The sequence below is a fragment of the Eriocheir sinensis genome, unplaced genomic scaffold, assembly GCF_024679095.1.
Source record: "Eriocheir sinensis breed Jianghai 21 unplaced genomic scaffold, ASM2467909v1 Scaffold581, whole genome shotgun sequence".
In the NCBI taxonomy this organism is placed as follows: domain Eukaryota; kingdom Metazoa; phylum Arthropoda; class Malacostraca; order Decapoda; family Varunidae; genus Eriocheir; species Eriocheir sinensis.
The window spans coordinates 250,001-264,826 of NW_026111922.1; the positions used below are offsets into that span (position 1 = coordinate 250,001).

The 14,826-nt window shown below is 46.3% G+C and overlaps 1 protein-coding gene across 1 annotated transcript; it reads left to right on the top strand.

Annotated features, from left to right (window-relative positions):
• The first annotated feature begins 506 nt into the window (after positions 1–506).
• Positions 507–1,703, top strand: LOC126993195 (golgin subfamily A member 6-like protein 22). Its single transcript, XM_050852056.1, has one exon. The coding sequence runs from the start codon at positions 507–509 to the stop codon at positions 1,701–1,703; it is 1,197 nt and encodes a 398-aa protein (XP_050708013.1).
• The last annotated feature ends 13,123 nt before the right edge of the window (positions 1,704–14,826 follow it).

A 14,826-nucleotide genomic window follows, 5' to 3' on the forward strand; every position in this document is an offset into this window, starting at 1 on the left:
TATATAAAATATATCATAATGTAAGTCACCCTCTGCACGGGGCTCTACCTGGCTTATTTGTTCCTACACGCATTGCCAGGAATGCGGCCAGTGCCAATAGTTGTGCATTCTCTCTCGTTAGATTTAACACCAACAAGATATTTTATTCCATCCACCATTAAGAAGTGGAACGAACTGACTAGCCATGTTGTTGCATCTGTAGAGCTTCGGAGGTTAAGCTGGGCGCAAATAAATCTTTATTACGTCGACTTTGAAGCTTAAATTTTAATCATTTTAATGAATTAATGCCAGTATAGCAATACTTGAGTCGTTGTATATCATATAATTTTACTTTCTTCTATCTCTTTCCTTTTCCTTACCAAGTTGCTTCCCCTGATGGAGCCATCTGGTTTATGGTCTTCGACTGTTTCCGGCAGGGTTTGCATCTTGGCTTACAATAATAATAACAATAATCAAGGATTCTAGAGTGTCTTCTCTAGACTCCTTGGCCACTACCATACTCCGCAATGTACTTGTGCGAGACTGCAAGCTTTGTGCGCGTGGTGAAGGGCCTTCTGCCCGCTGAGGGGGAGCTGGAGGCGCCGGCCACGGCCTTCCCCTTCCTCAGGCTGTTCCGGCGATATAGGGTGAGCTTGCCCCAGCACCTGGCTGACGGCAAGCACGAGAAGGAGGAAACATTTGTGAACAACAAGACAATACAGAAGGCAGAGGAGGAGGAGCAGGAGGAGAAGGTGAGCCTGAAGGAACAAGACGAGATGTCTCAGTTCCACGAGATGCACGAACTGGAGGAAACACTGGACCCATCTAGGAACAGGGAGCAACTCACACAGCAGGAGGAGGAGGAGGAGGAGGAGGAGGCAGGAGAAAACCCCAAAGAGCAGGGCGAGTTATCATCGTTCCTCGAACTGATGGAACTCGTGAGGAGACAAGAGGAGATGCTGAAGCAACCTGACGACGGGGAGCAAATCAAAGAGAAGGAGGAGGAGGAGGAAGGAGAGAACCCCAAAGAGCAGGGCGAGTTATCATCGTTCCTCGAACTGATGGAACTTGTGAGGAGACAAGAGGAGATGCTGAAGCAACCTGACGACGGGGAGCAAATCAAAGGGAAGGAGAAGGATGAGAAGAACGTGGAGGAGGAGGAGGAGGAAGAGGAAGAAGAAGAAGGAGTAAACCTCAAAGAACAAGACGAGTTGTCTTTGTTCCTCGAGCTGCAGGAACTTGTGAAGAGACAAGAGGAGGAACTGAAGCAACCCAGGGAAGATAAACAAATAAAAGAGAAGGACACAGATAATAACACAGAGGAGGAGGAGGAGCGAGGGAGCCTCAAGGAACAAGACGAGCTGACTATGTTCCTGGAGCTGCAGGAGATGGTAAAGGCACAGGAAAAGGCACTAGAACAGCTGAAGGATGTGGAGGTCATCAAACAGAAGTCCCGCAAGAGAGTGACGTTCTGCCTGGACAACGTGGACTTCCCCGTCAAGGAGCGGGAGCTGTACAATGGGCGGGAGTACTTCAAGTTCGGGCGCGGCCTGCTGGCCCTGCGTCCCGACCTGCGCGGCCAGGGTGACCAAAAGTCCCGCAAGAGTGACGTTCTGCCTGGACAACGTCGCCCTCCCCGTCAAGGAGCGGGAGCTGTACAATGGGCTGGAGTACTTCAGGTACCGCCGCCGCCTCCTGACGCTGCGCCCCGAGTTGGGCCGTGAAGAAGTGACAGCCCCGCCCCGCCGCCCATCCCGCATCCCCGTGCCCCGCCCCGCCAGGACGGCCTCGGCGGGGAACCAAGCCCAGCCTTCCCTCCATGAACCAGTCCACACCCCCATAACCACCCCGCCCCCCCGCCCAGCCCGCAGCCCCGTGCCCCCCCCAGCCAGGACTGCCTCGGCAGGGAACCCAATAACTTCCCTTCCATAACCCACTCCACACCCTTACAACCCCCACCAATCCTCCCCGGCCCGCATCCCCATCCCCTTACACACACACGCCCACGCCTCATCCCTCCACCGCCCCGTCCCCCCCCACCCCTCCTGCTCTCAGCGAAGAGTAAGGTGTTCAGCAGACAAGGGGCTGTTGCAGGATTTCTCTTATTATTATCATTACTTTTAACTGATATCTCTATTAGTCTGGTTTTAGTCAGTTACTACTACTATTACTGGGTCATCTTTTACTATTACTGCTTCAGTTGTGTGTGATACTAGTGATCACAGTATTGACTGTATTTACACTGTGAACTAATCCCAAAACAATAGTTTTCGGATTAGTTCCCAATGTGAATACGAGAGAGAGAGAGAGAGAGAGAGAGAGAGAGAAAAGACATGTGAAAATAATTAAGGTATTTCATGAACATTTATGCCTCGGTCACACATTCACGTATCAAGCCACGTACGCCCGCGCACGAACAGAAATTGGTAGTCGGCAACCGCTTACGTAAGGACTACGTAAATGTCCCGTAATGCGTATTTACGTATGTGAGCATACGGGGCGGAGACGGGGGGTCGCTACGCACCACCCGAGCGTGCGTGGGGAGCCACGCATCTTTCGACATGTTCAAAAGATACGTGGCTGCTCACGTCAACCGCCATTTTACGTGGCTCCACGCGTACAACGTGGCTCATACCTGGCGCTTACGGCGTGCTTGCGGGGCGCTTACACGTGGTCCCACGCTGCTCCCCTGTTCCCGCAACGCAATGCGTGGGTCCTCACGCGGTGCAGGAGCATCCGTGGCACCAGCGCCGCTCCTCGGGTACCCGCGACGACATTGCAACGTTGTGCATGGTGTGTATACGCCGTGCGGCGGGCTTGCGGCTTCAGTTCCTCTCTCGGAATAGCAACAGCATATACCTAGAAGCCACCACCACCGCCTCTCACCCCCGCCAGCGACCTCGTCAGTAGACCTTGTCGCCACTGCTTTGAACTATGCCTAAGGACACCACCAAGAGATCATGGAAGGGGGCTTCTTAAGCTTCAGGGTCACCCAAACCTCCAACAACCCGCGGGCAACCTGCTTCCAAGCCTCTGGTGTTTGTGGCACCTGCAGTTCCTCATCTCCGTAGACAGCAACAATAGCCCTGCAGGTCTCTGGTACAGTGTAACTAATGGTGTTGTGGGCTACTCGGAATGAGTATTGCAGACCCTTGTATGAGTCAGCCGTGGCGAGGAAACGTAGGGTGATAGCCACACGCAGGCCTGGCTCAAGGGATTCTCTTCAGAATGTGCGTTGATTCTGAATGTGGGGTGTGACAAGTTCAGCTGTTTCACTGAAGAGGTCCTTGTCAATCCGGGAAAAATTCCTGTACAGTTCTGGACTTTCGGTTGCCAGCTCCTCCATCAGGTTGTCATAGTGGCCTAGCTCCACTCTTTGCAGGTACGGCCAAGCCCAAACCCTCCTCGGCCTCCTCTTTTTTCTGTTTTTTTCACTTGCAAGGTGGACCTTCACAACTAACACCAGTGCCATGGCGTGCACATACTCCAGGATGGCCTCCATTAATTATGTGTTATGGCTGTTTGCTGGTGTTATAAGGGCAAGGATGTCTTCAATGTTCTCCATGTTGATTCAGCAGGAGGGGAGTACTTCTTGATGTAGGTAGATGTTGACGGGAGCTGCAATCACAGGTGTGCAGCACGGCCCTTATGTACGTACCTCTCACGTTTACCCACCGACGTACGTGGGGATAACGTGAGGATGACGCAGGGTCGTAACGCACCACGTTACACATACGGTATACGTACGTGGCTGTTACGTGCTCTGCCACGCACTACTTGTGAGGGGGGGGGCCTCTTGTCGTGGCAATTCGGGTAAGCGTCACGTCATGCTTGCGCAGTGCGTAGGCTTAATACGCATTACCTCGTACTTATGTTATGGCGTCCCTATGTTGACCGTGCAAGCTTTACGTACATCGGCCCGTGACACGTATCCAGGTGATTGCGTCTACAAACCCCGCGTATGGCCACGTATGGGCCAAAAATCACATACGTGAGCATGCGTGGGCTTGATACGTGAATGTGTGACCGAGGCTTTACTTTCGTTTCTTCATCTTCATCTTCAGACTTACTTTTAGACTCCTGCAGTTCTTCGATCATTCTCTGCAAGTCTACCCAAGAATTGGAGCGTCACGTCATATTATTTGTTAGTCCAGGACTGCTGAAAGTTATCAGCGTCTGCCCTGATTCTTTTTTTTCCTGCTGACTCTTTGGATACTTTCAAGCAAGATGTAAACAATTTAGAACAAAAAAATTCAAGTGATGAAAAAAGCAAATCTGCAACACGCTCCTCTGATACATACAAAACTGAATGCAAGCCGCTCTTCATCCCCCTGCCCGTCACCCTTGTGAGTGAAGAGGTGAACAGCACGAGAGAAGGTCGCTACAAGAGACGATATATTTACACGTGCTGGAGTCTAGACCTAAAGCAGAGTTTTGAAAAGGCCGCGTCGAACCGAGGTATGGGGTCTGATAGAGGTTGGTGGGGACGCCAGTCATCCCCTCCCTTTGGTCTTGACCTTGGTTGTCAAGATCAATGGGAGAACCTTTGTAGACAGACGTGGCTGTAAATTAGCTTGGTACCATGTCTATCTACATTACGCCATGTCTATCTACCATACAGCCATTGCTTCTGGATGCTGGGTTGTCCCTTGGCCTCTGTACCATGATCGTCCACAGCCTTGCGGCTGGGAGCTCTTGCCTGAGGGTACACTCAAGCACACGTTTCCTTTTCTGTTTTTTCATCCTCGTGTTTTCTTTCAAAATGTGTGTAGGGCAGGCTTACAGGAAAGGCTACGGTGCCTAGTGGGTTTTCTTGAGGTTGCCTTCCTCTTAGCTACAGCTTTTACTTCTATCTTTTTCTTTCCTTTCTAAACCCTTCATGACTGTCCTCCCTCCAGCTAACTAGGCACTCCTGGGGGCAGCGATGCCTTGCATGGTGTGGCGGCTCCCCCATGTTGACCGTTTATTCTTACATTTATGAACATCTTTTATGACTTTTCATTTTAAGCTCTTTTGTAAATATTATTGGTTTCTTTTTTAATTTTACATCTTACGTAGTGCAAATGAATTACAGTTACGTCGATGAGCGGGCAGCGGCCCGCCGATGGGGGAAATATTATTGGTGTTGCTGTTTTTGTTAAACTCTACTTTGTAAATATTGTTGCTGTTTTTGTTAAGTTTATTTTTTTATAACGTTGCCTTTGTGCTGTTTTTACTTTTATTATCTGGTGACACTGAGTTAAGACCTGGCCCTATGCGCAGTAAATTAGTCAGTGTCGTATGCTATATAGTTATACCAGAGGCCTTCATGCCAAGATCAGTGATCTTATTGTTGCCTCAGGCCAGCATGACCTTTCGTTTTGCTCAGAGGCACTTGCTTCTCAAATGCGGCATAGTATATCTGAATTGCTTATTCTTGGCTTCAAGAAGCCAATACTACTGAAGCGTGATGCCTTTCCTAGAGCTCGTTGTATGGCAGTTTACATTCGCAGTGGCTTCTCTGCCTATCATTAAGTCATGTTTCGAATGTGAGTGTCATGAGGTTCAGGTCATGGAAATGTGAGGAATGGATAATAATTTTTATATTTTTTCCATCTAACGTAACCCAGACCTTGACGACAGCATGTTTGATTGTGTGGCCGATAAGATGGCAGCCGTACAGCAGACTGATAGGAATTAAGGCTTCATTTATTGTTGTTGGTGACTTCATTGTTCATCACAGAGTGGCTGAACTCTGCTTCACCAAGTGATTGTCCTGGGGCTGCAGCTCCTGATTTTACAACAGAGTCTGGTTGTGAGCGATCAGTTACGAAAGCCACACACAGGCCTGGCAATTGCCTTGATCTTCGCTTGACTGATTCTCCTGCTGTCATCATTGCTATTATTTTTTTTTTTTTTTAAATGTGGCCTATACCGCCGGTAGGCTAATCCATATGGGCCTGATGGTCGGCCCGAGCCCGGCATGGCGCAGGCAATTGTTTATAGTGGCGCCATTAGTATTGTCTCATGCTGCCCACCGCAGCTCAATCTTGATTTCACTTGCGATGTACAGCTTTTTCCTGAGTCCGGGTTGATGGGTGGTCTTCAGGCCAGCATGTGGGTAGTCTTACGCCACTCGGCGGTGACTGAAAAATCCCAGGTGATTAGCGGCGGATTCGAACCCACATAATGGACAACGCGCTGAATGCGGCGCCGGCACGCTAACCACTCAGCCATCGGGTCGTCAGATCATTGTATACTTTCTGCCACTTTAAAAATCAATCAAAACATCCCAGATGTATCATTTTCTGGTAAAGTTTACCTTAGTCGCGGGCAGATTGGGATGGTATTTTTTTCTGACATTTCTAATCTTGATTGGCCACACATTTATAATAATAATGATATGATTCGATCATTAAACAGCTTTGTGGTTGACATCATGGAAAGAAGGGTTCCTTCAAGAACATTAAATATTCGCATAAAAGAAAAAGAGCTCTTGGTTTAATAACGACTGTAGGCGTGCCTATCAGGAGAGGCAAGTAGCATATAATATTTGAAGTCGAAACCGATCAAATTGAACTTGGAGAAATTATATCCGACTCAGAACTGAGGCGCAGTCTGTTTATGTTGCAGCTGAAATAGAACATAGTGACAGTGTCAAAGAAACACTCTGGTGTACATCAGCAACACAAGTGGCGGTCCACCCTAAACACTGCTCTAATTGGTGTTGATATGTCCATGTCACCATTACTTAACCCAAGGGTTGGTTTGATTTAAATTAAATTATTTAAATCAAATGATTTAAATCGATTGAAATCGGAGTAAAAAAATCATGATTTAATTCAAAATTAAATATCCTGTATATAAAATGATTTAAGTATTATATCAAGAGTAAAATATGTAATGATTCGAATTATATAAATATATATTTATATATATATATATATATATATATATATATATATATATATATATATATATATATATATATATATATCCTGTTAGGGTAAATTAAACCTGGCTTACCATTTTACAGTTTTAATCCTAGCTTAACTTACTAACGGTTACCTACTCTACTGAAGATATGCTACACTTCACCTACTCAATGTCTATAGTTGATTGGTCATTTTAAATGAAGCCTCGTACGGCAAGAATTATGGTCTTAATGCACCACAACCCGAATGCACCACTACCTGAATCCACCAACTCCTGGTCTGAACGCACCATGTATAAGGCTCCAATGAACCACATGCCTGGTCCTAATGCACCACTCCCAGTCTGAATGCACCACCCTTTATGGTCCCAATGCACCAACCTAAGGCCAACAGACCCTTCTCTCTTTAACCACGTTGAGGCTATAGAGGTAAATGGTCTCAGTGATCTGATGTCTGAAAACTGTATAGTATAGTAATAAAATATAAGCAATACTTTTACAAACCAAGCAAGTAAACAGTCATGCCGTGATGCCTCGTGGAGACAGACACACGCAACAGGTCACACCAGCTGATCAGCTTACAAGCTTAGTCCTTGGCAGCTCTGATATTCGAACACTCGGCTCACAACCGAGAGAACCCGGGTTCGATTCCCGGGCGGAGTGGAAAAATTTGGGCGGCTTTTCCGATACCCTAAGCCCCTGTCCATCCAGCAGTGAATGGGTACCAGGTATTAATCGGGATTTGTGTCCCGTCTCCTGGGATCTGTTCCCTTCTCCTATAATTCCTTCCCCTTGTCTCTCTCGGTACAGTCGCGATATGAAGTGATGACATGTTCCACTGATCACCTCCGCATTAGAAGTCTACATGAGCTATTTATTCTTATTTTCCCATCGACTATATCCACGGTAGTTATAGGCTATGGCATCTTCCTTTGATACTTTTCATCTATTTTAAGTCCACGGAAAACTTTGTTATCGTTATGTTGATATCGCGACGATACATGACCATAGATGTTGCGCCGATTAAACGAAACTTTCCAACCTTCTTTTCTGATATTCGACCGGTGAATCTATACCAAACTTTCTACAATCAAGCTGATAATTCTCTTCACTTTGTGAAACAGTGACACTTCCAAAATTTATAATAATCGCCATCACGGGCCCCCGGACTGCCCGGCCCCGGGACGGTAGTACCTCACATCAACCCCCACCCCTTGTGGGGGCCCTGTATATATATATATATATATATATATATATATATATATATATATATATATATATATATATATATATATATATATATATAAAGGAAACATGTGAACCAGTTGTACATGAAAAGTATCAAGTCTACTTGTCCTGTACTGGTCCTGTAGCAAGTCAGGCACCAGTGAATCATTGCCATTTCTTACAAGAAGAATATTCAAAAGCATAAAGAAATAAACTATTAGTCCTACTTAGGATTTTTGTGAAAAACTCATCTTGGGGAATGTATATTAAACTATGGTTTCATTTAACATTGGCCAAGTTTAATTCAAGAAAATGGCCTCATAAGACTGAAACAAATTATCAGTGGAAACAAACAAGGATTAATGCATAAAATAATCATTTAAATAAAAAATCGATCTAAATAAATAAACAATCCGATATAAATCAAATTCGTGGTTTTTTTTTTTTTTTTTTTTTTAGAAAAATCTTGATTTTTTCCAACCCTGCTTAAACCTGATGGGATCCTAACTCGCTGCACGAAAGAGAAGGCAAAGATTTTAGCTAAGCTTGTTAACTAGAACCTAAACTGACATTAATAGAATTTCGATCCCGTGAGGTTAAATGTCTTTTCCTTGAAATTGATTCTAATGGCGGCACTCATCCTAATGGAATTTGTCCTCTTTTTTTCTTTAAGTTCTGATCTACTGGCACCAAACTGTCAGTGATTTCTCGAAAGCTGATCAGGTCTGGATGTTTTTCCTCTTGCTGGAGGATTGGTGATGTGACTGCTGTCCCTACAGGTCTTATGGAAAGTGTTTCACCTACTGACTATCGCCCAACAACACTAACACCTATTTTATCTGAAGTTTTCGAGCGATTGCTGGCACATTGGCACAGGGTCTCTATAAGTAAGCAGAGTGTGCTGGACTTTTGCCGAGTCTGCAGTTTGGTTTTCGTGAAGGTCCAGGCACTTGTGATGCTCTTCTAACAATTTCTTCAGACTTGGAAAAGGCTTTGGACTGTGGTCACGAGGCACGCGTGATAGGACTTGACTTTACTGCTGCCTTTGATCGTCTTCATCATGAGGCTCTCATTTTCAAATTGAAAAACATGGGTATTGGTGTGTCCTTGCTTCGTATAATTACTCAATTTTTAAGTAACAGGACTCGGAGGGTGGCAGTAGATGGCCAGCGCGGTGAGTTCAGTATTGTGATCTCAGGTGTCCCTCAAGGTAGTGTTTTTGGGCCGTTGCTTTTCATCCCGTACACTCATGACATGTGGATAGGTTTCCAAAATAAAGTAGTTGCCTTTGCTGATGGTGCTGCCTTAATTGACGTTGTTTCATCTCCAGACATGAGACAAGTTCTTGCTGAGTTTCTAAATAGAGATCTTGCTAAAATCAGTGTTTGGTGCAAGGTGTGGATGGAGCTTGACTTTAAATCCAAAAAAAAAAATGATACTAAGCAGGTCCAGAACTCTTGATCGTCCACATGCCAATCTCTTCATTGATAATTATAAATAATGTTTCCTGAACACTGAGTAGTTCGTTCAAGATTACATAAGAACGTGAGAACGTAAGGAGTCTGCAAGAGGCCGGTTGGCCTATACAAGGCAGCTCTTGTAAATCTAAACCCGCCTTACCTCACCATCCACGAAGTTATCCAACCACTTCTTGAATGTATCTACGATACTGACACACACAACATGACTTCCAAGCCTGTTCCACTCATCCACCACTCTATTGGTGAACCAATTCTTGCCTATGTCTTTATTGAATCTGCTGGGAGTAACTTTTGATAGCAAGTTGACCTTTGAACAACATATTCGTTGCATATCTTCCTCAGTTGCACAAAAAATTGGTATTCTGAGGAAGTCTTTTAGGAATTTTGGTGACAAATCTATTGTGATGAATTACTTTAACTTTTTTATACTTCCAAGTCTGGCGTATTGCTCCCCAGTTTGGTGCTCATTCTCATCTTAAATTATTGGATAAAAAACTTGCGTGCAGTTAATTTCTTATTCCTGACTCAAGCACCGACTTGTGGCACAGACGTGCCATCAGCTCACTTTGCTTACTATATAAAATATATCATAATGTAAGTCACCCTCTGCACGGGGCTCTACCTGGCTTATTTGTTCCTACACGCACTACCAGGAATGCGGCCAGTGCCAATAGTTGTGCATTCTCTCTCATTAGATTTAACACCAACAAGATATTTTATTCCATCCACCATTAAGAAGTGGAACGAATTGCCTAGCCATGTTGTTGCATCTGTACAGCTTCGGAGGTTAAGCTGGGCTCAAATAAATCTTTATTACGTCGACTTTGAAGCTTAATTTTTAATCATTTTAATGAATTAATGCCAGTATAGCAATACCTGAGTCGTTGTATATCATATAATTTTACTTTCTTCTATCTCTTTCCTTTTCCTTACCAAGTGGCTTCCCCTGATGGAGCCATCTGGTTTATGGTCTTCGACTGTTTCCGGCAGGGTTTGCATCTTGGCTTACAATAATAATAACAATAATCAAGGATTCTAGAGTGTCTTCTCTAGACTCCTTGGCCACTACCATACTCCGCAATGTACTTGTGCGAGACTGCAAGCTTTGTGCGCGTGGTGAAGGGCCTTCTGCCCGCTGAGGGGGAGCTGGAGGCGCCGGCCACGGCCTTCCCCTTCCTCAGGCTGTTCCGGCGATATAGGGTGAGCTTGCCCCAGCACCTGGCTGACGGCAAGCACGAGAAGGAGGAAACATTTGTGAACAACAAGACAATACAGAAGGCAGAGGAGGAGGAGGAGCAGGAGGAGAAGGTGAGCCTGAAGGAACAAGACGAGCTGTCTTCGTTCCCCGAGTTGCACGAACTGGAGGAAACACTGGACCCATCTAGGAACGGGGAGCAACTCACACACCAGGAGGAGGAGGAGGAGGAGGAGGAGGAGGAAGGAAACAACCCCAAAGAGCAGGGCGAGTTATCATCGTTCCTCGAACTGATGGAACTCGTGAGGAGACAAGAGGAGATGCTGAAGCAACCTGACGACGGGGAGCAAATCAAAGGGAAGGAGGAGGAGGAGGAAGGAGAGAACCCCAAAGAGCAGGGCGAGTTATCATCGTTCCTCGAACTGATGGAACTCGTGAGGAGACAAGAGGAGATGCTGAAGCAACCTGACGACGGGGAGCAAATCAAAGGGAAGGAGAAGGATGAGAAGAACGTGGAGGAGGAGGAGGAGGAAGAGGAAGAAGAAGAAGGAGTAAACCTCAAAGAACAAGACGAGTTGTCTTTGTTCCTCGAGCTGCAGGAACTTGTGAAGAGACAAGAGGAGGAACTGAAGCAACCCAGGGAAGAGAAACAAATAAAAGAGAAGGACACAGATAATAACACAGAGGAGGAGGAGGAGCGAGGGAGCCTCAAGGAACAAGACGAGCTGACTATGTTCCTGGAGCTGCAGGAGATGGTAAAGGCACAGGAAAAGGCACTAGAACAGCTGAAGGATGTGGAGGTCACCAAACAGAAGTCCCGCAAGAGAGTGACGTTCTGCCTGGACAACGTGGACTTCCCCGTCAAGGAGCGGGAGCTGTACAATGGGCGGGCGTACTTCACGTACGGGCGCGGCCTGCTGGCCCGTCAAGGAGCGGGAGCTGTACAATGGGCGGGAGTACTTCAGGTACCGCCGCCGCCTCCTGACGCTGCGCCCCGAGTTGGGCCGTGAAGAAGTGACCGCCCCGCCCCGCCGCCCATCCCGCATCCCTGTTCCCCGCCCAGCCAGAACGGCCTCGGCGGGGAGCCCAGCCCAGCCTTCCCTCCATGAACCAGTCCACACCCCCATTACCAACCCGCCCCGCCGCCCATCCCGCATCCCCGTGCCCCGCCCCGCCAGGACTGCCTCGGCGGGGAACCCAACCCAACTTCCCTTCCATAACCCACTCCAAACCCTTACAACCACCACCAATCCTCCCCGGCCCCCATCCCATCCCTTACACACACGCCCGCCTCATCCCTCCACCGCCCGTCCCCCACCCCTCCTCTCAGCGAAGAGTAAGGTGTTCAGCAGACAAGGGGCTGTTGCAGGATTTCTCTTATTATTATCATTACTTTTAACTGATATCTCTATTAGTCTGGTTTTAGTCAGTTACTACTACTATTACTGGGTCATCTTTTACTATTACTGCTTCAGTTGTGTGTGATACTAGTGATCACAGTATTGACTGTATTTACACTGTGAACTAATCCCAAAACAATAGTTTTCGGATTAGCTCCCAATGTGAATACGTGAGAGAGAGAGAGAGAGAGCGAGAACAAACATTATATATCTCTCTCTCTCTCTCTCTCTCTCTCTCTCTCTCTCTCTCTCTCTCTCTCTCTCTCTCTCTCTCTCTCTCTCTCTCTCTCTCTCTCTCTCTCTCTCTCTCTCTCTCTCTCTCTCTCCACGAACACACGACGCCCGGATGTCCTATCGTGATGTCCTTGAGGCAGTCATATCTCTCCTCTGATGCCCACGACGGCGAGAGTAATGTGACGCACGCATGCACACACACACACACACACACACACACACACACACACACACACACACACACACACACACACACACACACACACACACACACACACACACACACACACAAGGCAAACACGTGTGAAAGTGACATCTAATATTCTTTCACTTTCGCTTTCCGTGTTCACCTTTTTTTTCACAGGTAAATGTTGACAGGTGACGATAGGGAGTGTCAGCCGCCAGCCAGATAAACAGGGAACGGATATTAATAGTCACACACACACACACACACACACACACACACACACAGAGGCGGTGGCTGAGTGGTTAGTGTGCGGGCGTGGGGTTCAGGAGAATACATAGGAATACATAGGAATACATAGGCAGGTGCAGGAGAATACAAAAAAATACATAGGCAGGCCCAGGAGAATACATAGGAATACATAGGAATACATAGGCAGGTGCAGGAGAATACATAGGAATACATAGGCAGGCCCAGGAGAATACATAGGAATACATAGGAATACAAAGCCAGGTCCAGAATACATAGGAATACATAGGCAGGTCTTAGGAATACATAGGAATACATAGGCAGGTCCAAGAGAATACATAGGAATACATAGGTAGGTCCAGGAGAATACATAGGAATATATGGGAATACATAGGCAGGTCCAGAATACATTGGAATACATAGGAATACATAGGCAGGTCCAAGAGAATACACAGGAATACATAGGCAGGTCCAAGAGAATACATAGAAATACATAGGAATACATTGGCAGGTCCAGGAGAATACATAGGAATACATAGGAATATATAGGCAGGTTCGCATCTCGCCCGTCGCTACAAACAAACTGGCAATTTCTCAGTCACCGCCGAGTGGCCTAAAACTACCCTCATGCTGTCCTGAAGACCAGCTATCAACCCGGACTCTAGATTTAAAGAGGACCAAAGATGAGCTCCGGGGGCCAGCATAAACCAAGCAAGATGGCGCCACTATAAACACTTGCCTGCGCCATAACGGGCTGGGGTCAACCATCGGGCCCCATCAAGATAGCCAACCGGTGGAATAGACGAAACGTAAAACACACACACACACACACACACACACACACACACACACACAAAGACTGAATGTACATTACCTTTCAGACGCGAGCTTCTTGTCATCTCCTCTTCCTCTTCCTCCTCCTCTTCCTCCTCCTCCTCCTCCTCCTCTTCCTCCTGAGTGAGTGCAAAAGGGAGGAGATTCTGTGAAGAAGAACAAAGAGAATATTTTTAGTGTGGAAAACATGATATTATAGTAGTAGTAGTAGTAGTAGTAGTAGTAGTAATCGTAGTAGTAGTAGTAGTAGTAGTAGTAGTAGTAGTAGTAGTAGTAGTAGTAGTAGTAGTAGTAGTAGTCGAAGTAATAGTCGTAGTAGTAGTAATAGCAGGAACAACAGCACATACATCAGCGTCAATAACAATAGCAGTAACAACAACAACAACAACAACAACAACAACAACAACAACAACAACAACAATAATAGTACCAGTAATAGTAACAGAAGTAGTGGTAGTAGTAGTAGTAGTAACACCAGTATCATTATCATCATCAGTCATAACCCAATCAAAATCTACCTTTCATCATCATAACCTTGACACACCTCACTTCCTAATCACCTAACCACACCTCACACCTGTCTAGACGATCGCTGTCCTTCACCTGTCTCATAACAATAGTCTTGAGCACCTTCTCCTGGCTCATCATACCCCACGGCCATAACACCGATCATATATAGTTACTTTCTTCATCGCCTCTAACGTATATTACCTCTTCTTAATGTGTTCTCCCACCCACCTGTTTGTCTGTCTGTCTGTCTGTCTGTACTCTCGATATTATGTTATGTCTGTTATTTTCCCTCCTTGGTAAGTCTTGTGTGTGTGTGTGTGTGTGTGTGTGTGTGTGTGTGTGTGTGTGTGTGTGTGTGTGTGTGTGTGTGTGTGTGTGTGTGCTGTTTAAGATGAGAGGAAGGGAGGAAAGGATGAAGGGAGGGAGGATGCGGAGGTAGTTTTGAGGCACCTGAAATTACCTGGAGAAAGGGAGGGAGGGAGGGAGAGAGAGAAAGGGGGAGGGGGGGGCAGGGGGCTATTATTCGTGTATATACATAAATACATTAGATTCATTCATATACGTATACATTATTTTTTTCTGTCTCCCATCCTTTTCTACTGTCCTCCCCCTTTCTCTTT